The sequence below is a fragment of the Agelaius phoeniceus genome, chromosome 7 (genome assembly GCF_051311805.1).
Source record: "Agelaius phoeniceus isolate bAgePho1 chromosome 7, bAgePho1.hap1, whole genome shotgun sequence".
Taxonomy (NCBI): Eukaryota; Metazoa; Chordata; class Aves; order Passeriformes; family Icteridae; genus Agelaius; species Agelaius phoeniceus.
In genome coordinates, this window is record NC_135271.1 from 24,185,967 (window position 1) to 24,206,772 (window position 20,806).

Below are 20,806 nucleotides of genomic sequence, written 5' to 3' on the forward strand. Positions count from 1 at the left end.
TTGTTACTTTTAGAAATAGAATCAAAGAAGTTATTTGCTAAACTAAAAATGTGTTGCTGATTTCTTTAATTACAAAAAGCAGCATATACTTATTTTTTTCTTTAGATTTTAAAATCAGCATTTTTAAGCAATGCAGGAAAGCAGCACTTATTAATTAATATGTATCCATGTTGCATGACCTTTCCACAAATAAAATATGCACCTTCTAAAATTTTCTTTCAAATTCCTTCACTCCCTTAAAATTCTGTGGCAACCTATCTCTAGCCTATAATGTTCTCTTAAAGTAAAACTGGAAGAAGTTCTTCAGTCTGCTGTTCATGGCAAACAACACAGGATTGCTTCAGAGAATTCTTTGAACCCTTCTTCTCAAAGTAGTATGGAAATTCCCCACGGAACACCACACACTGCAGTTACACCCTAAAGCATCAAGAATCTATGTATGAAAACTCGTAGGTAGTTCAAAATCTTCATTACATCCTAGCTGATTCAACTTCACACTTGATACAAGTGTAAAGGTATTGTCCTGGTTAGCAGTATTGTAGATTACTCTTAAAGAATTAAATATTTCAACTGGCTGCTCAAGAGATAACTCAAATATCTGAGCATCTCAGCCAATAGTGAACCCCCGTGTGGCACCGTGAATGTGTTACACCAAATTCTGCTAAATACACAGTAGGTTATCTCCTGGATGAATAAAGTAAAAAGGCAGCCATTTTCCTCTAGATTGCTCTGTAGACAGAAAACAGCAAAGGTACAAGCAGGAAAAGTATTATCTTGATCTGCTTACAAAAGCAGAAGGCATTACTGTCACTTTTACTGCATTTAATACTTATTTTCAGAACACACTTCCTCTCTCTCCTGTTAAATCATAAAACTGCTTTCAAAAGGCAATGGAAATTAAGGGAGAAAAAAATCATAAATTATGAGATTATGACTCAAACATCTTATTACTGAGCCTGGGCAATTAATTTCAAGTTACTTCTACAGGATACTCAATGGTACATCTTACTGAAATTCTAACCTGAAGACTGCTTTTACAATTACGATTTTTTTTTTCGAAGATCCACAAAAATATAGTTTGATCCTCCCCCAGTACAACTGGGGTTTGAGCTGCAATTACTTAATATTTTTCAGTAGTCTCAGTTCTTTTCCTTAAAGAATCTGCCTTCCCCATTTTTAAGCTTAGTTGATCTGCCTAATGATGGATTTAACAAAGCAGGACATATAAATCTAGTCATGAAAACCTGTTTCTTAATGGAGACAAAGCATTTGGAAACAAAAAACATTTCTGGAGATGCTAAAATATTTCAGATTCTGCTAAAACACAAACAAGAACATTGCCACTTAAATATTTTAAAGGTATTGATTTTTTTTCCCCATAGAGCATTGCAGCTTATGGTATCAGTACAGCTTCCATAGACAACAGATTTGGGAGCAACTTGAGTGTGTTAGCAATTTTGGACACAGTTTACCTTGAAGGTGAACCTCAGATTTCCCAAAAATCTGGGAAAGCTGCTGAAGGTTTTGCTTGCCTTGTTGAGTGAAACCCTCAGCTACAGCTATCAGAGTTCTAGGAATAAACCTTTCCATCCATTGCTGTCATCTTAAACCACAGAGTTTATGCTCACACTAACAGAAGCAGCATTTGAACATGAAAATCTGACCACCACGGCTCACCTCAGGCATAAATTAGTAGCTGTTTTGTATTTACACAGCAAAAGGAAAGCAGCTTCCAACTGTGAAGCCTGGTTTTAGAAGCTGTCAGTAGCAACAGATGCCAAAAAAATCACTACCAGAAGAGAGGAAGAGTTGCTTCTTCAGAAAGAGACCTACTGGATTGCTTGCTCAAGGGCAAAGGTCAGAGCTCAAATAAACACAGAATTACTACTGTGCCTTTATTTCCTGAGACTTATATCTATGTAGACTCCAAGGCCAGAGCTCAGGGTCTCCTCATCTAGGGATCTAAATAAATTAGATGGAAATTCTTGCTAAAAGGCTTACCTGACTAATCTCCCAGGCAGTATAAGGGCCTTCCCATTCACGTGTATTGCATGCAACTACAGACGCTCATTAATAGAAAACATTTCTCTTTGCCTGTTGGTAGAGAAAGAACTGGATATCCACACTGAGTGTGCCAGAATTTGAGTCAAAATGAGTCCGTCATCTCAAGTCTGCAAACATCAGTTATCCCAAATCTGAGCTACTCCTTCAGCAGCAGAGTATAAAATTCCTTGACCCTAATTGTCAGACAGACAAGAAGGTCTTATTGATACAAGGCTAGAGCTGCAAGGGAACCTAAGCCCTGTTTTAATAAAGTTTCAGAATTGTCTTTAAGCGGACAATTTTGCATCTTGTCAAGCCTCTGAAGGGGACAACACCAGAGAACCTGACATCCAGAACATCACACCTCTGCTCTTATACACTGCTTTAGTTAATATGTTAAACTTCAGCCTTTTACAAGGAAAACTACTCCTATCTTTACATTTGCCAAAATTAATGATTTGGTATATTGAAGACTGCAAATTAGCTTGAGGGAAGGAAACACTCTGTGAAAGCTTTTGTTGCCACTTTAAATCAGCAAACTGAGTAGGCAAAAAAAGGAGGGAAAGATTCAACAACTCAAACCACATGTCCGGTTCGGGACTTTTTTGTTCTGCATTAAATAAGCTTAATTAGGCCAGTATCATTACTGAAGCCTGACTGCTTCTTTTCTAGTCAGTGTAAAGAACCATTTTGCTTTTTGTATACTTTTTGAGACACTAAAATGTTTTAGCTAAAGCAGCAACCCCAAATATTAATGGAATAAATTGACACAAGCCTTTAAAACAATTTATCCTTATCTCATACCCAAGTACCTCTTAATAGAAGTCAGAGGCAGTAGAGTTTTTTTAAAAAACACCTGAAAAAATGTTATGTGTACACCAGGCATTCAATGAGATTTCACAGAATCACACCTGCACGTGTGAGGTAATTTGTGCTGTTACTCTCTGTACTCAGATCTATTCAGTGGTGGTTCATTCTGCCTCCCTCCAACAATCTTAGAGCTGCAGTGGAGGGGAGAGTGCCTTGTTTATATGGGCTAAGAGCTGCCAAAACATCGCTCCCCAAAAGAGCAGCACTCAGACAACACTTGGATGCAGTCAAGAGGGGCAGTCAGCTTTACCTCCAGATATTTACTGCCAACAGCTTGGGCTTACAGAAGAGAAATCAAACTACCAAAAGCCCCCTAAATAAACAACCAACCACTGTATTGATATTAGATCAACTTAGAAGTACACAGCTAGGTTGTTCAAAAAAGGATTTGTTTTACAGTCCCATATCAGTCGCACATTTTTCTACATTATCTCTCAACATACCAGAACAGGTAGTTTCCTAACCTGTTTCTAAAAACAAGTATAGTTTTGTGAAGATTAGGACTGAGGAAAAAATTCCCTTTCAAGCTCCTGCTCCACATTCATACACCCCTATAATGTTTAGTTAACAAGAATTAAACAGGTATCAGAAGTTTAAATAGCTTTGCTATAGCTATGAGAGGAAACTAATTTCACATTTACATGTGGAAAATGCATCCTTGCAGAACAATGGTTTCAGTACAGTGCAAATTTTCTTACCTGCAAACCCCACAGAATACGCCATGTTCAGCTCATGTAGAATTTCCAGAGGGAAAGAGTATTTGTTGGATGTTAGTACAGCAAGTAACCTCACTGCCCCAGCTAATCTATGGACATCCTCTCCTTTCTAATCCGCAGAAACCTAACCTTAGAACTACTCATTACCAGGGAGAAGAGAACAAATCCCCTTAACCCTTTTCTTGCATAAAAAACTACTGTACATCGTCTCTCACCTAAATAGCTTCTTATTCTCATCAACTTTCCCAGTCAATAGGGTGCTCATCACTTGGGGTCTGTCTGCAGCTACTGTGCCTGTGATTGCAGTGAGAATCTGCAACACCAGGGTTGATCTTCTGTGGCTGGTTACAGGATTTCTGCTGCAGCACAGGAAATACCTGGCTTTCCATTAAAGAGGAAAAAAAAAAGAGAAAAAAGTAATTACCCTGAAGCAATCCAGCTGGAAAGGTCCTGCAGGTTAACTCATTTCTTTGTTAGTTACAGCAATACACAAATCAAAGCTGCTCTGTACTGATTTCCTAACGCATCCCAGCCCAGATCGGCTGTAAAGTGGAATCTGTGTCAGAAGCACATTTAATCCAGGGATTCTCTTCAGCTAATAACTGAGCTATATATCAGAAGGACCAAAAATAATCCAGCCCAGACTGTCTGCTTCTCTAATTCAGCCAAGCTCAATTCATACGTGATACCACTACTTTTTCTAAGAGATGGAGCATATACATACATACCCCTCTCTGTGTTTATATATGTAAAGGCAGATGTAGCCTTTGGGTTTTGTAGTTCTCAGCTTTGCACCATTCACAGCCAATGAAGTTACACCATTTAAGTTGCTACATATTCGTAGCTACACCTTGTTCTTGAAAAGCAGAAATAATATGGAAGAATTTCTCATTTCTGGTTACATTTTTTCTTTAAGGCACAAAATCAATCTGGGACTTCATATGAAACAAAATGTAATATTAAAATCCTTTCTTCTGAAATATCCAAATTTTAAAAAAAGCTAATTCAAAGCAGTTACAGGGGAAAAAACCAATTCCAAATCTGTTTTTCATGGTTATGACTCCCACAAAAAGCAAATAAATCCTGAACTCAGATCTTCTACAGATGAAAATTGCCATTGCTTTACTCAGCTGTTCAGCATAGCCCCATTCTAAAGGGCAGGTCTGCTCCTACAGGCTTCAGTTATTTTTTTACATGGAGTTACAAGAGATGATTGCATGGAAAGGCTAAATCTAGTGCAAGATGAAGTGTTTGAATTCTGCCTTATCCTTCATTATGCTCTTCACCTCTAGTTGTGTCTTCCCCCCTTCTCAAGTTAGCTTTTTATAGCATCCCTTTTATTCATATTATTGCTTATCTCTCCTTGAATTATTCAGTATAATTTAAAAAATAAGATTAAGCCAACACTAAGTTGTTTGTAAACATGAAGTCCACTCTGTATTTTCTCATCACTATAGTCAGTTGCAACCTAACAGTAGTTTTAAATATCATCATTCCAGAATTACCCTTTCCCCTTCTCTGATAAAACTAGAAATAATTTTGAAAAGACCAACTACTTTTACTTTATTATGAAAACTACTACATTGCAGCTGTTGTTCAACACAACAGTATTTTGGCATACGGGTTCTTTCCATTTAGATGCCAATATACAAGCCATGACCACTACTTCAAAATATGATAAGCATTATCTATGGAGTCTAACATAACTTAAGCTATTATAACATTCTGTAATCTCCATTTCCCCTCCGTTTTTTATTTTTTTGAGTCAGTCCTGGCACCTACAATACTCTAGCTATCCACCAGTGTTATTGGTATGAGTGAAGTTAGCCATAAACCACAGAACACACATACACACACTCACAGATTCCCCAGGGAAACGACTTCTTCTCTGCAGCCTCCGAGGTGAAGTGCTCCAGCAGGTGTGATCAGGATCGTGCTAAGGGACTGCAGGGACCTTTCCCAAAGGGGAACACCTTGTAATTAGTGCCAGGAGAGACAGCCTAGTGTGTCCTGCTCCGAGTGGGAAGCATGGAAGCACTGAAGCTCTGCCTCAGAGGCAGCACTGGCTAGGCACAGGCAGAACCAGGAGTGACAGCAGAGTTCCAAACCCACTGGAGCAGCCACCCCAATGCAGCCTGCAGGGTGAACTGCCCAGGAGCTTCCCTGTAGTGGAAGTGCTTGGCATTGGTGCCAGGAGTTCGCTTCTGAGGCAACAGCTCTGCATGCTAAGCCCTGCTTCCCAGGAAGGGACCGGACATCACCTGCTGCTGAGGAGAGGAGTGAGAGAGGAGCCTGGTGGGCACCTGGTGTTAACCAAGGCCAACCCAGCACATCTGTGTAAGAGCACCCTTCACCCTTCTCACCTCTCCATCAGCCCACAAGGGCTGACAGGGACAGCGTCTGTCCTCAGGGTAAGCAAACTGAACACTGCACAGCATTTCATTCAGTGCCAAAATCTGAAGTGGTCGGTGCCTTTTATTTATTTCATAAACAGAAAGAATGGTAAATGCCTGTATATTTACAATTCTAGTAAATAGGGAAGTCCATAACAGTGTGATTATTTCCACAACAGCACATGAATACTGCATTCAGCAATGCTGTTCAACACAGATACCTCAAAACCGTTATCGCCAAACAGACTATAGGTACCCATTATAAATACTAACATATTTCTATTTTCTTAAATAAACAAACATACAACTTAATTCAGGAAGACCAAATGGTTCTGTGGTGCAATTCATTCCCTTTAAACATTTCTGCTGACAAACCAGGAATAATAAAAACAAACCCACTGCTTTGGAAGCCATGCGGTCCAGACTCTCACATGTGTTCTATGTAGATGCCATGCCTTTGTGCAGCACGGTTAATGTAAAAGGAGTAAATTATCTTTCTGTTAGAATAGGAAAGTATTTCTTCTTGGTAGGTACTTGACAAACCAAGTTTTTAACTTCATCACCACTTCACAGAAAGCTTCTGGCTGCAGTCTTGATTCAGTTGAATCTTAGAACTGAGAGTTCAGAAGAAATAACTGAATATTTTCATCTGTAGCAGCAAAATTATAACCAAGTAATTTCTAAGGGCCATTTCAGGAAAGAAGTGGTTATTAGTGAAGTTCCACTGAGCAGATTATCCCACAGAGGCAGGTTGTGAATGATGGTCTAGGTAAGCTTTTCGTGTTGAATCTGGTAGTAACATGCCTGAATTAAAACAAAGTTCAGATTAGCACAATTGCCAGTTCACAGCAAAGCATCACACACAAAATGGTTGATTTTTTTTCTATGCAAGAAAACGGAGGACAAGGCTCTCTACAAGCAGTGATGCTACAGTGGCACTCAACACATGAGAACCTTCTGATACATGAGCTAGCAAAATGAGCAACAAGAGACTAAGTTACAAGTTACATCCAACACCTAATCAAGCAAGATAGCATGATTTGGGATTTAATACTTTCACAGCTCCCACTATGCCGAGATGAAAGCATATTTTTGGTTACAAGTCTCTCTTTGCCCTTTGACAGAAGGACTCAAAAACAGAAAATATTTTTTACAGGACAAGGATGCAGGGATGAAGCATTTCAAAAGCACTCAGAGTGAAAAGCAAAGGTTTCCATCACCCTGACTGCCTGTTGAGAGTTATTCACTTCTTGATGCTGGTTCAAATATGCACTGGGTCAGGTCAGCCAGGATCAGAAACTTAATATAATGTCTCAGACAACATTTGCACTCATGGCGAAGTAGATTGTACTTCGGCTTCCACCATGTAGGTTCCTTAGTAAATTTGAACCAATGCAAACCTTCCTTTTTGGTCACTTTATGAAACTAATAGGTCTTTAAAAAAATCCTCTGGAACTCAACTTTTTTGAGTTTGCACAGACAGAAAATACAATCATGATAACCTAACACTTCAGTTTAAGATTTTTCCTTAAACTTGAGATTAACAGCCTCCCTCCAAAACAACACCACTAAAAGGCTCCACACTGCTGACTTGTCCCAAGATCCACGTGATAAACAGTTCTGAGGTACCAAAACAATGTATTTCTATTATGAATGTCTTAGTGTATAAGAGGATATTCTTCCAAACACATTCTCTTCCTTTTCCCATACTTAAAAAGATAAGAATACTTAATAAAATGTGGAGAGTGACAGAGTGGATTTTTTCCCCCTAAAACTGCATTCTTGGAAAGTCTTGATGTAATGTTAGACTTAAACTTTAATGGAATGGCTAATCTCCAAAGAAACACTTCATTTCAATTTTTATAGGGAGAGTAAAGCTTGGTAAGTTACAGGGGAATGACAAGTGAGCATTTAGAACACTCCAGCAGTAACCAATATTACTTTTGAGTAATCCACATTTGCACATTACACCATTTTTCTTAGAGGTACCTGCAATTAGGAGGTTAGCCAAAACTTTACATTAAATTTCCTTGCCTATCCTAGTAAAAAATTTCAATTAAAATCAAAGAAGTTATAGCCTAATGTTCATATAATTGTCCTAAGCTGATCTTCATTGCTAAAAGCTGATTATTTCCAAAGAAAGCCTTTAATAACTCTGAATAATTTTCATACCTTCAAGGTAGTGAACATGATGCCTTGCTCCCCATGCTGGAGATAGGGATCCATCAGATCTTCGATTAAGTGCACCTCAGACCCCAAATTCCTTATCCTGCCACATGTGAGAGTGGGAAAGTGAACATGGGAACACAAGTTGCCGGTATAATGCTTCTTAATTCTGAATTCGGGGCCTTTTCACAATAAAGACTGCTCAAGACTTTTTCAGACCAAAGCAAACAGTGAAATCGGAGAATTTATAGTTACAAAAAGCCAGTAACAAATCCTATAACAAGCAGCAGGAGTGTTTAACACAGAAGTCCTTGTCCTGTCTATGCTCACCACTTATGACTGATGCCACCCTTGGTGCCTACCTGGCTCGTAGCACCACATAGAGGAAAACAGGAAATAAGTCATCCATGGACCACAGAAAATCTTCCTGAAGGGTCTCAAGTACACTCTGGGAGATCTCTTCAAAAGTCTGCTGGATCACCTTCAGTTTGTCAGCTGGGGTAAATGTGGTACTGTTTGGAGAGCAAAAGCAAATCAGGATAACAGTAAGAAGTGAGAGATCTGCATCTAAATTAGGAAGGGTTTGCTGGCCAGTGTGGCCCTCCCTGTGCCCATGGAGGTCAGTCAGACATCGACACTGCAGCAGCCAGGGCTGCCAAGGCTGCACAGGACCCATGTTACAAGCACCACACCAAGGCAAACTACTGCAAGGGAGACTCTCTTCACACTTTTATGGTGTTTTAATATAGTAGTAAAAGGGGAAAAATTCCTTTCTAAAATATTCCTAATTTTCTGTGTCTGCATGTTCAGAGGCAACACTTCATTCCCCAGCAGGAGAAATTGCACCTTTACTCAGAACTGGAAGATGTCTTAGTGACTTCTCTTACAAAGGTGAACAAAAAAGGGTGACATGTAAAGGATCCCAGTCAATAAACCACATGCTACTGTAGCAGGAACAGTGAAACACTGAGAGACAAATTACAAAGAATTACCTGATTTGCTGTAAACATTCAACAGCAGAGGCAAAGCAGGCATCTTTTGTGTTTGATGATACCTGTGTAATCATGGTAAGACTTATCAGACAGGTTCAGCACCCCCACTGTTCAGTGTTGAGCCTCTTTCAACAAGATAATGATTAAGAATGTAAACTATACATTTTTTCTAATTAGAAAGTATATAATGATATAACTGTCTTAATTAAGCAGCTTGAAAATCTCCTAGCTAGACTTTCATTCTCACACTTTCATAACTGGAGACCAAGCAAAGGTCTCTTGAATTCATTACCAAGTCAGTGAGTGAGTAACAAAGCTGGCCTGATGGCCACTGTAAGAAATCACAGAATGGCTGGGGCTGGAAGGGACCTCTGGAGATCAGCCAGTCCAGTGTCCCTGCTAAGTCATTACTATAGTATTTAAATAGTAGGCAAACTTAAGGGAAATATAATAACATGGCATATCTTAAGCAAAGACCCTGGCCAAAAATTCTTTGATCACTTTGATGATTTCAGTTTCTTGAAAGAAGCACCGGGCAAAACATGTAAACAAGGCCCAATGAACATACCTTTCTACTCTCTCCAAGGATGGACACAGTTCCTGGCCAAAACTTCCTGCAAAAAACCGAACAGAGTCCACTGAGAAAACGTAGTCTTAACGTATTTTTCGCATTACAGGAATGAAGTCATCATGTTCTGAGACACAACAGCCCTTCCTCCAGGATCAACTACACCTCCCACAGGTACCCAGGAAGCTGTAATTTGAAATGTCTCTGATTTTGGAGCAACGTCAATCTTTACCTCCTTCTCATCCCTTCCACCTCCCTGTTTTGGAAGAGGGAAGGTCTGATTCACTGTCAACCCTTCTAATTAGCTTGAAGATGTGTCTAGATGCATTTAAATCAGAGAAAATACTTTAGAAAGCTGGGGCTTTGTTTTAGTTGCTTTACCTAATGACGTGCCATAACCTGTTCCAGTTTCTGTTTTGCTGTACTCACGCTTGCACCCCCAGGAAGCTGAGAAGAGCCAGATCAGTTTGTTTGTTTAGGCGCAAAACGCATTCCCAGTAAATGTCCTCCTCACGCTCGTTGTCCAAGGCATACAGCATAAACAGAGGGGGATAGAGGCGTGGCAGTAAAACAGGGAGCAGCAAGCCAAAACTGGTTACCACATAGCTGCAACAAAAAAACCACAAGGGGTGGTTTGCAAAGGAAGACATAAAAAACCTAATTATCTATAAAAATTGAATGAAAATCATTGGAACAAATCTTTCATGTAGCACAAGCCTATTCTATGAGGGATAAGAGTAAAAAAATAAGTACAAATCCATCAAATAGCAACTCTGATAAGATTGTAAATTATCTCCAGTGCTCTTATCCAAAATGCTTTTCTGAAGCCCAGGCCCAAGCCTTAACTTGCTTACCCATAACAGACAAAAGCAATTTTTGTTTTAGGTAAAGAACCACTGCACGGACAAACATGAAATGCTTATTACAATCATAACATGGAAGTTTGCTTATCAGAATCTGTCATCAGAACCCAACGGGAAGAAAAACCACTGCTTAGATCCATCAGTTGAATTATTGTTTATCTTTCTTCCCCCAAAGATGAAAAAAAAGGCAACAAATAAAATAAAGGCTTTGTTAGTTTTTATTTGTTTTTCCTTTATGTACCCTGGCTCAGGAGATTCTGATCTGGAATCAGATTTCCCACTGCAAAACGATCGCCTTCCTTTTGGCTCCGTTGTCAGAAATGGAATTGTGCTGCCCTCTTCCGGGAGATCAGGAAACAAGAACCTAAAAGGCAACACACGTACAAGCATTTGAGGTCACATCAACACGTTTCCACAGATCTCAGCACAAAGGCAAGACTAGAGAGAAAAAAGACAGCAAAAATAATATATGGTGGGCTAAGACAGCACAGGTAACACACACAGAGTACCAGCTTCCTGGAGGAAAACGTAGGAAGGCCAACCCCTACAAGGACACCTTTCCTACATTAACATCACTTCCCTCCAGATGAGGCTTCTAATTGTTAGTACTTTGGAGTATTTCTGCTTTCAGATTGGCAGGACACAATTAAAGCTGTAATTATTCTCAAGAATCTAAGCCAGCTCTTCATAGGAAGATTGTTCATCCATTGGTAAGAACTGTAATGCCATATTGGCAAGAACTTCACGGAATACACTGGGATTCCGTATCCTCACTAGTGTTCTATACCCTTTGAACACTGTCTTTGCACAGCACCAATATCCACAGACACTAAACTGTAAATCCATACTCCAGGTGAGCTGCTTACAGCCACATTTTGAAATACAATGTACGATGTAACACACTAGGTGTAAAGAGCTTAGCTTTTCCATTTTCGACAAAATATTCAAGACTCCTTAGAAAGATAGGAAAATACAAGCAACCCCCAAAATAAAGTAACAATGCCAGCACCTTTGAACTGTACAACACTAGACAGCTTCAGTACATGGGGCAGCTTTCATGAATTCAGCAGCAGTTTGACTTGGAAATGAGTCTCATTACCTGACCAACTGGAAGATGCGTTTGAGGTAGGACTTGATCTCCCTTACAGCCTCCTGCAGCAGTCGTCGATTGGCTCCTACACCAACATAGGTCATTCTGTAGACAGCCACCAGAGTTTCCACCAGCTTGCCCAAGGGATGCAGAGGAGTATCACAAGCCTGAGACAATGAATATTAATTGGCCAGTCAGATAGGTCAATGGCAAACAAGTTAAAAAAAATGGAATCCAAGACAGATGGGTAAAAGATCCAACAACAGGCTTTCAAGAAAATATTACAAGTATCTCAAAAATGAGCTATATTTAACAAATTGCCATTTGGATTATAAAATTTCTGTGTCATCTAAACACAATTTATAGGAGTCAAGACAGTACAAGAACTTGTGCTACTACTTGGACTAGTCATCTGCCCAGTACTCTTAAAATCAACATGCTAATTAGCAAGTATTTCAAGATGCTTTGCTGGGATCCAACATTAAAGAATGAAAACAGTAACTGAACAGAAAGTGACTTTAAGAGATCATTCATTAGGTATTCAATTATTTTAGTCTTAGTTGTGGACTTCAATACATTAAGTGATGAGCAAACATGAACTATGGATTACAAGAGTACAAATATGGAAGTAATTAGGAAAGCTATTACAAAGTGAGCTTGTCATGCCTTATTATGTGAGCATTTCAGTCACAATACCTTTATCAAATATTTTTTTATATTTTCATATTTTTCCAGGGTGAAGGCACCAATGTGTTGTGGAATGAACTCCAAACTTTCCAGTGTCTGAGTATGTGAGCGGCTCAGTAATTCTGGGCTGCAGTTTAAAAAGACAGACATTGTACAGGTTGAGACACACAATGGGGAAAAATCCCTGACATTAACAACTCAACTAGTAATAAACATCAGCATGTCCCTGAAAGGGTTTGTAGTGCAGAGCAGTAAGGTTATGATTTCACTTGGGATTTGCTGCTGTTTTAACTAAAACTTCACAGCCAGTTTCAAGTTTAGAGCTGAGTGCAATTGCAGTTTCCCTGTCCATCCTCTTTTGCTTGGTGACACATTCTCTAGGAGCCAACCTGTCTTTGTGCTGCCGTCGGTTGGTGGTCAGAGCCACCGCAATGTTGTCCCAAGCCTTCCATCTGTCCCCCTGGCCAGGGCTCTCACAGCCAAGCTGGTTCCAGCACTCTTCAAATACTGCCTTCCATTTCTCATCAGGGGACACTGCCAGGATCCCAAGTTTCCGCCTAATAAAATGACCAGTGGGTCTGTTAAAATCAAATAGCAATGAAACAACACATTGAGCTTGAAAACCACCCATGGCTAATGGCAATCTCATCTCTCACACTGTTTTACCAAAAGCTGAGAAACTTAACAGACTCTACTGTGAACCAAGTTTTATCACTAAGAATAAAGTTAGAGCCTACTACTAATACCTACATTAGAGGACAGCTATGAGCCTTGTTAGTTTTACTCTTTCTTGCAGCCTTCCAGGAAATGGTACAACAAAGGGCTGGTGCTTATCTTTATCACTGGTATTCATTCAGAAGTCTCAGGACACATTTGTACAGCAAGGACACAGCACAAGTAAGTCCCAAGTATCTCTCTGTCCTGGAGTGTACAAGTAGCACAGCTACCCACATAAATACCAAGGATGGCTACACAGCTTCTGACCCTAAAGTAGTAGCTACACATAATGCTGCAGGGCATGTTAGGGATGTGCTGATAGAGAGCAAAACCAGTTCAGGCATCCTTTCACTGCCAGACCATGCTCAGGGATCATCTATAGCCAGAAGAAAGCAAGAGCTCTTCTTTGCATGTATATAAAGATATCTCAGACATATAATGAAATTTACGGCTTTGAAAAGCTTTCTCGAAACAAGTGCTGTCAGGGTTAACAGGTCTATCTTGATTTAAATCAAGTGTCAGAAATTGTCAGATCTCTCATTAATATTTCTTCCAGTGTATTTGAGATGAGAACTAGCAACACAGGTAATTTCCCCATGCTGCCAGTTTCACAAAGCAGAAAACGTAGGCTCTAAGCCTTTTCAGAAATTATACCAGAAGATTTTCAACTTGAAGACAGTCAGAAGAGGATAGATGAAACCCTTATTTCACAAGCAATCCTCAAAAATATGTATATACATTTATTCATAGACTCCCTACTGGGGTAAAAAGCAGACAGCTGCAAAAGCTGCAAGTGTTCAGTTCAGCAGGGAGGCCTGCTTAACTTGCATGCTGTTGTAGGTGTCAGCACTGTCAGAAGAAATTACCAGTGAAAGCTTCAGGAAGCCAACTGACAAGTAATCTATGTAAAAATATTAGAGCTGTGTTTCCCATTTTAATCTGAAATTTCAGAGCATGTTTCCAAGATACTGAATCCCATACAGCAATGGCAAAACCATTGCATGGTGCTACCACATAGCAACATCTCACCATCAACTCTTTACTTTGCTTTCTTTTACTCAAAAATATATCAATTAGAACTTCAACATGTTTTGGTTTTTTCCCCAGAAATAATTAAGCAAATTGCCCTAAGGCATCTGCAATACAGAGGGGTTTATGGATACTTTTCAAAGTGATCTTTGCCAAGGTATTAAAATGCTCTTCAGCAAATCTGCAACCTTCTATTTTCTTACACACTGTTTGGAAGAGGTGGAGGATCTAGTCAATTCTGTCCAAATATATCCCCACTGGCATTATAAAATGACACACTTAATTCATTAATTTGCTAACTAAGTAACTGGCAGAAGGCAGGGAGGTCTGTGATTAACTTAACCATTCTAAGGGAGCTTAAGTCTTTCTCAGGAGCTCAGAAGTCGGCAGCAGCTGTGAACTCAGGTTCTATCAGTCAGCTCCAACATAAACAAAAAAACATTTAGACTGCTACAGCACAGTAGCAGCACATCAGCTGTCCTGTAATTTCATGCCACCATTTGCATATTCAAGTAGTAATTAAAACAAGAATAACTATAACAGTATGTTTATCTTACTTTATTTCTTGAGCAGCAAGAAAGAGGAAAAATGTTTTCATAATGTTTTCACTGTTTCTTTGGAAGAAGTATTTTTGACCGGTCTTTGAAAAAAGACAATTGTTCTGTTCCTAAGTAATACTGAACCATATTTATTATTTAAAATAATAATTATTTATTATTCAACACTCACAGTGCTTTAGGCTTGTCCTTCTCATTCTCATACAAACTAGGTTTGAAGTAGGTTCCTGTGATTTTTATTCCAGATCCCCACTCTCCACTGAAGAGACCTTCAATATAATCTCCATTTGGCAAGGTCAGTGTTCCCTTGAGAAAAGATAATAAAAAAATTTAACTAAAATCCATTTGGGAACCAAATGCCAACCTTTTTATTTTCTTGGATGGTTAACAGTTTACAAGTGACAACTGTAATACTGACCTTTCCACTCAGAGTCCAGTTATCTGAAAATTCCCCCTCATAGACTGTATCATCCTCAGAAAGCAGAATTCCAGTCCCCTACAAAAAGAATCACAAAGAACACAAAGCAGTAATTATAACAGAAGGGCAGACCACAGATCTAAAGATGCACTTTAGAAAACCTGTTATTAATTCTTAGCAAATGGTAATTTTTAAGCTCTTTCTGAAGTAGTCCTAGGTAAGAGCAGGAACAATAAAGGCAATTCTAAAAGCATGGGCAATAGAAGATTAGAAGAACAGAAAGCTTCCACAGCCTAACACACGCTCATGTGCCTCAGAAAGCTGCCACACTTAGAGGAGAAGTCCCTAAGCCCAGGGTCTGGTATCCAACTCACCATCATTTTGTTGCTGCTGAAGGCTCCTTCGTAATACAGTCCAAACTGAGTAACCACAACACCATTGCCTTGGCAAACATCATCTTGCCACATTCCCATATACTTTTCTCCTCTGAAGAAAAATGAAGTGGGAAAAACAGAGCCTAAATAGTACATCTCTAGTCTTTCTTTGGCTTTACAGCCACAATGACCATTACAGAAATCATCAGAAGAGCATCATAGAGCACTTGCTTTGGGTCTGTCAGTTGAGGTTCACCAGACTCTTTTTGATACAAATGAATTAGAGTGAACTTTCTTTCCCAATTCACATTTCAAATTGGCCATATCCAAGCAAGCTGATAAGCGAAACAGTGCTGCAGCCCTGTTAAGCCCACTGCACGCCCCAAGGAACTTGAGCAGCTTGTTTTGCCAAAGTTTTTATTTCTTTTACCTAAAGTCTGATGGCTCAAACTGAAGAGAATAAAAAAATCAAAAGAAACCAAGCTATTCTTCTTGGGGAATAGGAGGGAGACCTAGAAAGTCATACATGACGTTTTTGAAATATTAAGAGGACAAATATTGTAAAGAAACACATCATATTGTACCAAGTTTCTATATAACAGCCTAACAAAGGTCACAACATAAAAAATTTATTATACAATTAAAGATTGCTTACAAATAAACATCATACTCTTTCAGACTATTTAAAATACTTTTTTTCTTTATAAGTGCATAGATGTCAGGCTAGAGTTGTTTGAAACTTAGTGCAAGTCTCAAATATTTCCAAACAACCTATTTTTCCAGTTGTTCTGAAAGAGAATGTGACATTTTCCCCATGCAATTAATAAAAAATTAACTTCTCAAGGCCTTTTTTTCTGCTTTTAGAGGGAAACTAGTCATTGATTTGATACAATTCTGCTTGTTACCAAGCATTTTCCTTTAAATGTACCCAGGAAAAACTATGTTTATAGTAAAGAAAGTAAGCCAACTATAACTAAGCTCAGGAGTGTTTCCCAGCTGACTGGCCCCATAGGGTGGCAGGAAGCTTCTCTGATGATTCATCCTGCCAGCTACAGAGGCCTCTGCTGGGTGAAGGCCCCTTGGAGAGATTCTGCATGCTCAGCTACTGGGATGGAAACTCAAAGTCCCACTTGTTCAAATAACTGTTTTGCAAAAATGACAGCAGGCAATAGCGTCTGCAGATATTCCTTTTTTGTCTGGGCTGCAGAACAAGTGCAGAAAACAAATCCTGAGGACACAAAGATACACAGATTACCTCCCTGAGACCAGAAGCAAAACTACATCAGGGCAGCTCACACATGTTTGAGTAGTTCTGGAGTGAAAAGCAAATGCCACACTCCTCCTTCACCATGAACTAACATTGCATTTACAAATTCTGGAGGTGAGAGGATTTGCAAGAAAAGCTGGTATCTATTTGTCCTAGGAAAATAAATGACTAAAGAAAGTACGCAGACACGTCTTGGCACCACAGAATAAGAACAACCACCAGCCCTGAGCAAGACTAAGTGCAAAACCAACATGAGGAAATACCTAGAGATGTTACAACAGCTCTGTTCCAGAAAAACATCTCCCCTTTACACTCCAGACTTTTGCCTGCTTGGGTTTTCAAGTGGGCATTCAGTTAACCAACAACAGTTCCCTGGGCATTCACCAAAAGCTCTTTCCAGAAAAACAACCATTAAATTGGTGACAGAAAGACAGATTATATTGATGTGTGCTCAGGGTTCATTTACTGCAATATTTAGTGCGAGTCTGTCTCTGAGACCATCATTTCAGTAATCTGCCCTGAGAGGAAGCATCTTCCCTCCACTGCATTGGCAGAATAAGCCAATGGAAAACCTGAGCATGAGTTGAAGTTCATGAGCACCATTATCTGCCACTGAACAACCCAGTCTCATAGGCCTGAGATGAAAGAATACTCCTCACATGAATTCTTAACACTTTCAGCACATGCACAACACAACGCCTCAGTAAGACACCATACTCAGAGCTAGTTTTCAGGCAGGAGTACGAGAGAAAACAAGACAGAAAAAAACAGTGCAATCCCTCCACCACTCACTCCAGAAGCAGCACCAAAAAGCAGTTCCTAGACTCATTTCTTTATACCATCAGCCCAGAAAGCCCAGCAATTAAGAAGAAAGAAAAAGACATGCAGTATTCCTGGTACTCACAAACCAAATTCTTTCCTACTCTTTTTGCAATTGCATACCCAAGTTTTAAGGATTTCCAGAAGCATTACCTTGTGATATCATCAAAAACTCCATAACCACTCTTCTTGTCCATTATCCACTGTCCAATGAACATACTGGGAGAAGAAGAGGTCAGCTTCCCACTGCGCAGCAGCCCATGCCCGTGCCGCATGTTATCCTGGAAACACCCTTCATACACCTCACCCGTGGCATAGCTGCAACAGCAACAACACAGCAACAGCTAAGAGTCCTTCAGCTACTGCTCTGCTGGGGGGCTGGTTTGGGAGTTCTTGGGTGCTTCCCCCAAACAGATAAACCCTCTCTTTTTCCTTCTAGGAATTGCATTACATCCACACCAAACAGCAACTACAGTTAAAGTATGTTTGGGATAAAAGTGATCCTTGAATACAAGTCTTTGGATGCTTTATTGTTTTAAAGCCACTCTCTGCCCAACAAGCAAGGCCACTGGAGGTGATACTTATCTCTCAGAGTAAAGAATCCTCTCTTATTGCCAGGTGGCAGCAACATTAGAGCAGACATTAATAACTGACCACTGTACAAGTAGCATTTGTGAGCAAAGCAGAACATAAGCTACACTAACTACAACCACAAGTCTGCAACGTCAGAAAGCTACACACAGAGCCTTGGTCAGGGCATCAGCCCTGCTCTCCTGCAGCCATGCAGTGCCAGCAACACACGTGCCACAAGTTACCTGTACACTCCATGCCCACACATTTTGCCTTCTTTCCAGTATCCCACATAATGGTCCTCTTTATTCAGTGCTTTGTTAGGCACTCTGTACTCCCCATACCTGCCAGGGCAGAGATGGAACACAAGCAGCTGTAACACCAGCACATTTCATTAACAGAGCAGATACACATCACAGAGCCATTCTAAAATCAGAACGCTCTCTCTCATTTTTGTGCATCTACAGCAGTCACAGATGATAGTTTTTACAAAAGAAAGTAAGAATTCAGCATCACTAGATGGTCAATTTAGTCCATACTGCTCTCTGCTGTTTGATTGTGACATGTTATAAATACTGCTCTCACAGCCACAATGCAGTGTTTTTCTCAGGCCATGAGTCTTTTCAAATCATAAGACTGCTTCTACCTTTATTATTTTCTTCAGCTCTTGATAATTCAAGTACACTCTATTCCAGGGAAAGATAAGGGCATGTATTACTATAGAAAAAATTTTTTCAAAATATGCTAGCTTCTAATAATGCTCAGTGACAAGGAATTATTCACAGTTTCAGTATGCCTGAAAAGAATGAGATACACAACTGTATTTATTGATTTTCATCTCCTGAGGAGATCAAAATCCAGTTCTGAAGGTTCTCCTCAGAATATGTCCTCCCAGTATGACACTGCTCTTAACTGCTGGGACTATAACATGCATGCTGAAATACAAGTATATACATTTGATAATTTCAGCAATTACAGCTAAATACTAATCCATTTCTTTCTGGCTGGGACTTGTTTGCAGTATTTCCATCTCCAACAACCCTAAAATCTCCAGGATTAGTTACTTAGTTACAAATGACCAAAGCTCTAATCTTGTTTTATAGTTTGACATTACACCAATAGGCCAGAGGAATTTTAAAAAGCAGTCTGCAGTCAGACCCCATTTCAATTTCCCCTCCAACCCAGTATTTTGAAAATACATCTCAAAGTCAGTAAGACTTCTCACATATTTTTATCCTGCCCAATACAGGCATGTCTGCTCACAAGATGCATATAAAAATGCCTTTGGAAATAAATTAATCTCTCAGCCTCAACGGTGTTCTAAGCAGATTCTTAGCAATGAAGTCCAGAGATTAATTCAAAGCTGTGTAATATATTGAGTTATTTTCAAGTGGTTTTATTTGTTTCACCAGATAACATGATAACGTTCAGACCTTCCATTCAGCCTATTTTTAGTCTCCTCTGTACTAGTTATCTTCATCATCAAGATCACATACTCTCATTAGTTTTCACCCAAACCCTGAAGTCTCAATTCAAGATTTTGTCTCTTTGCTAAATTACTAAACCTTTGCTCTACCAGAAATATAGCAAAGAAAACACTAGAGAAGATGCATCACTATGTTGTAAGACAGGCCAGTAAGATTCACTGCAAAACCTTTAATTAAAAAGGTTTTTTTGTTTGCTCCTAAAACAAAAAGTATTTCTTGCTTGGCTCCACAAGTACTTAGGATATCTTACCCATCCTCCAGCCCAGTCCGGAAAGTCCCAGAGTACATTCGTCCATCTGCCCATTTTAGGATCCCTCTAAAATACAAACCCATGCAAATATGTAAGATAATCTGTTCATTTTGCACTTTACAGATACCTTCTGTGAGTGAGCCTACTTATTGTTACAGCAACCACCTCATTTTGGTTTCAACAGCTCCATTCCAAAGCTTTTACCTTCCATGGGGTTTTCCTGAAAGCCACCTCCCATCATAAACAGCATCCTTGAATCGAGGGTCCTTGTAGAAGGTGTATTTGGCACTACGAGAAATAGGAGGTTCCTGTCTTGGCACATTCCCACCAGCTCCATACAGGATCATGTCAGAAGTCCCTCTAAGGGCCTGATCCACTGCTTGGCTTATTGCCCTCAGCCACTTGGTCTGAAACAGAAAGTGGTTCATGACAGAATTTAGCCAGCACCTGTCTTTGCACCGGCTCTCACCTTCACAGCAAGCACAATCATGCCACTGGCACTGCTCAGCACAGTGCTGTGCACTGTAACAACTGCTACACTCAGGCACCATGTATAGCCAGCCTGCACACTTGGCTGCAGAAACATTTCATTACTGGGGAATACTCAGGCAATCCTTCTCCAAGTTTGATTTCACAGCAGGGGAAAAAGCCTCATCTGTATCACTAAAGCTCTGTTAAATTGTAGAAATGCCCACCTTTTCCTGTGGAGTTGAAGAAACAAGAACAAATTGCTCTTCAGGTGTTGTAATCTTCAACCCGTTCCTACACAGGGAAAAAATACTTTAATCTGTGAAATTCCATCCTGAAACCCCAAGGTTTCTTAGAGCATTGATATTGTGTTTTCTCTTCCCTACCCCAGCTAGCATTCCCTTTAAGTTAGCAATAAAAAGAAGCAGCAGAAAGAAGACTTGCTTCCTTCTCGACCACCTT

The 20,806-nt window shown here is 39.7% G+C and overlaps 1 protein-coding gene across 4 annotated transcripts in view; it reads right to left on the minus strand.

Moving 5' to 3' along the window:
* Window positions 1-6,086: 6,086 nt before the first annotated feature.
* Window positions 6,087-20,806, minus strand: part of ALS2 (alsin Rho guanine nucleotide exchange factor ALS2) — a 37,055-nt gene continuing 22,335 nt past the window's right edge. For 3 of the 4 annotated variants that reach the window (XM_077181266.1, XM_077181267.1, XM_077181268.1), the window contains exons 17-34: window positions 20,572-20,638; window positions 20,081-20,283; window positions 19,877-19,942; window positions 18,385-18,483; window positions 17,723-17,887; window positions 15,484-15,595; window positions 15,110-15,187; window positions 14,864-14,997; window positions 12,778-12,966; window positions 12,398-12,515; window positions 11,711-11,868; window positions 10,853-10,975; window positions 10,178-10,354; window positions 9,749-9,794; window positions 9,181-9,242; window positions 8,551-8,700; window positions 8,195-8,291; window positions 6,087-6,826 (exon numbers count right to left, since the gene is read on the minus strand). In XM_077181266.1, coding sequence (XP_077037381.1) covers window positions 6,788-6,826; window positions 8,195-8,291; window positions 8,551-8,700; window positions 9,181-9,242; window positions 9,749-9,794; window positions 10,178-10,354; window positions 10,853-10,975; window positions 11,711-11,868; window positions 12,398-12,515; window positions 12,778-12,966; window positions 14,864-14,997; window positions 15,110-15,187; window positions 15,484-15,595; window positions 17,723-17,887; window positions 18,385-18,483; window positions 19,877-19,942; window positions 20,081-20,283; window positions 20,572-20,638 — 2,083 coding nt within the window. In that variant the 3' untranslated portion in view covers window positions 6,087-6,787. The remainder of the gene's footprint in view (window positions 6,827-8,194; window positions 8,292-8,550; window positions 8,701-9,180; window positions 9,243-9,748; window positions 9,795-10,177; window positions 10,355-10,852; window positions 10,976-11,710; window positions 11,869-12,397; window positions 12,516-12,777; window positions 12,967-14,863; window positions 14,998-15,109; window positions 15,188-15,483; window positions 15,596-17,722; window positions 17,888-18,384; window positions 18,484-19,876; window positions 19,943-20,080; window positions 20,284-20,571; window positions 20,639-20,806) is intronic. The other variant, XM_054636285.2, reaches the window with a different exon arrangement.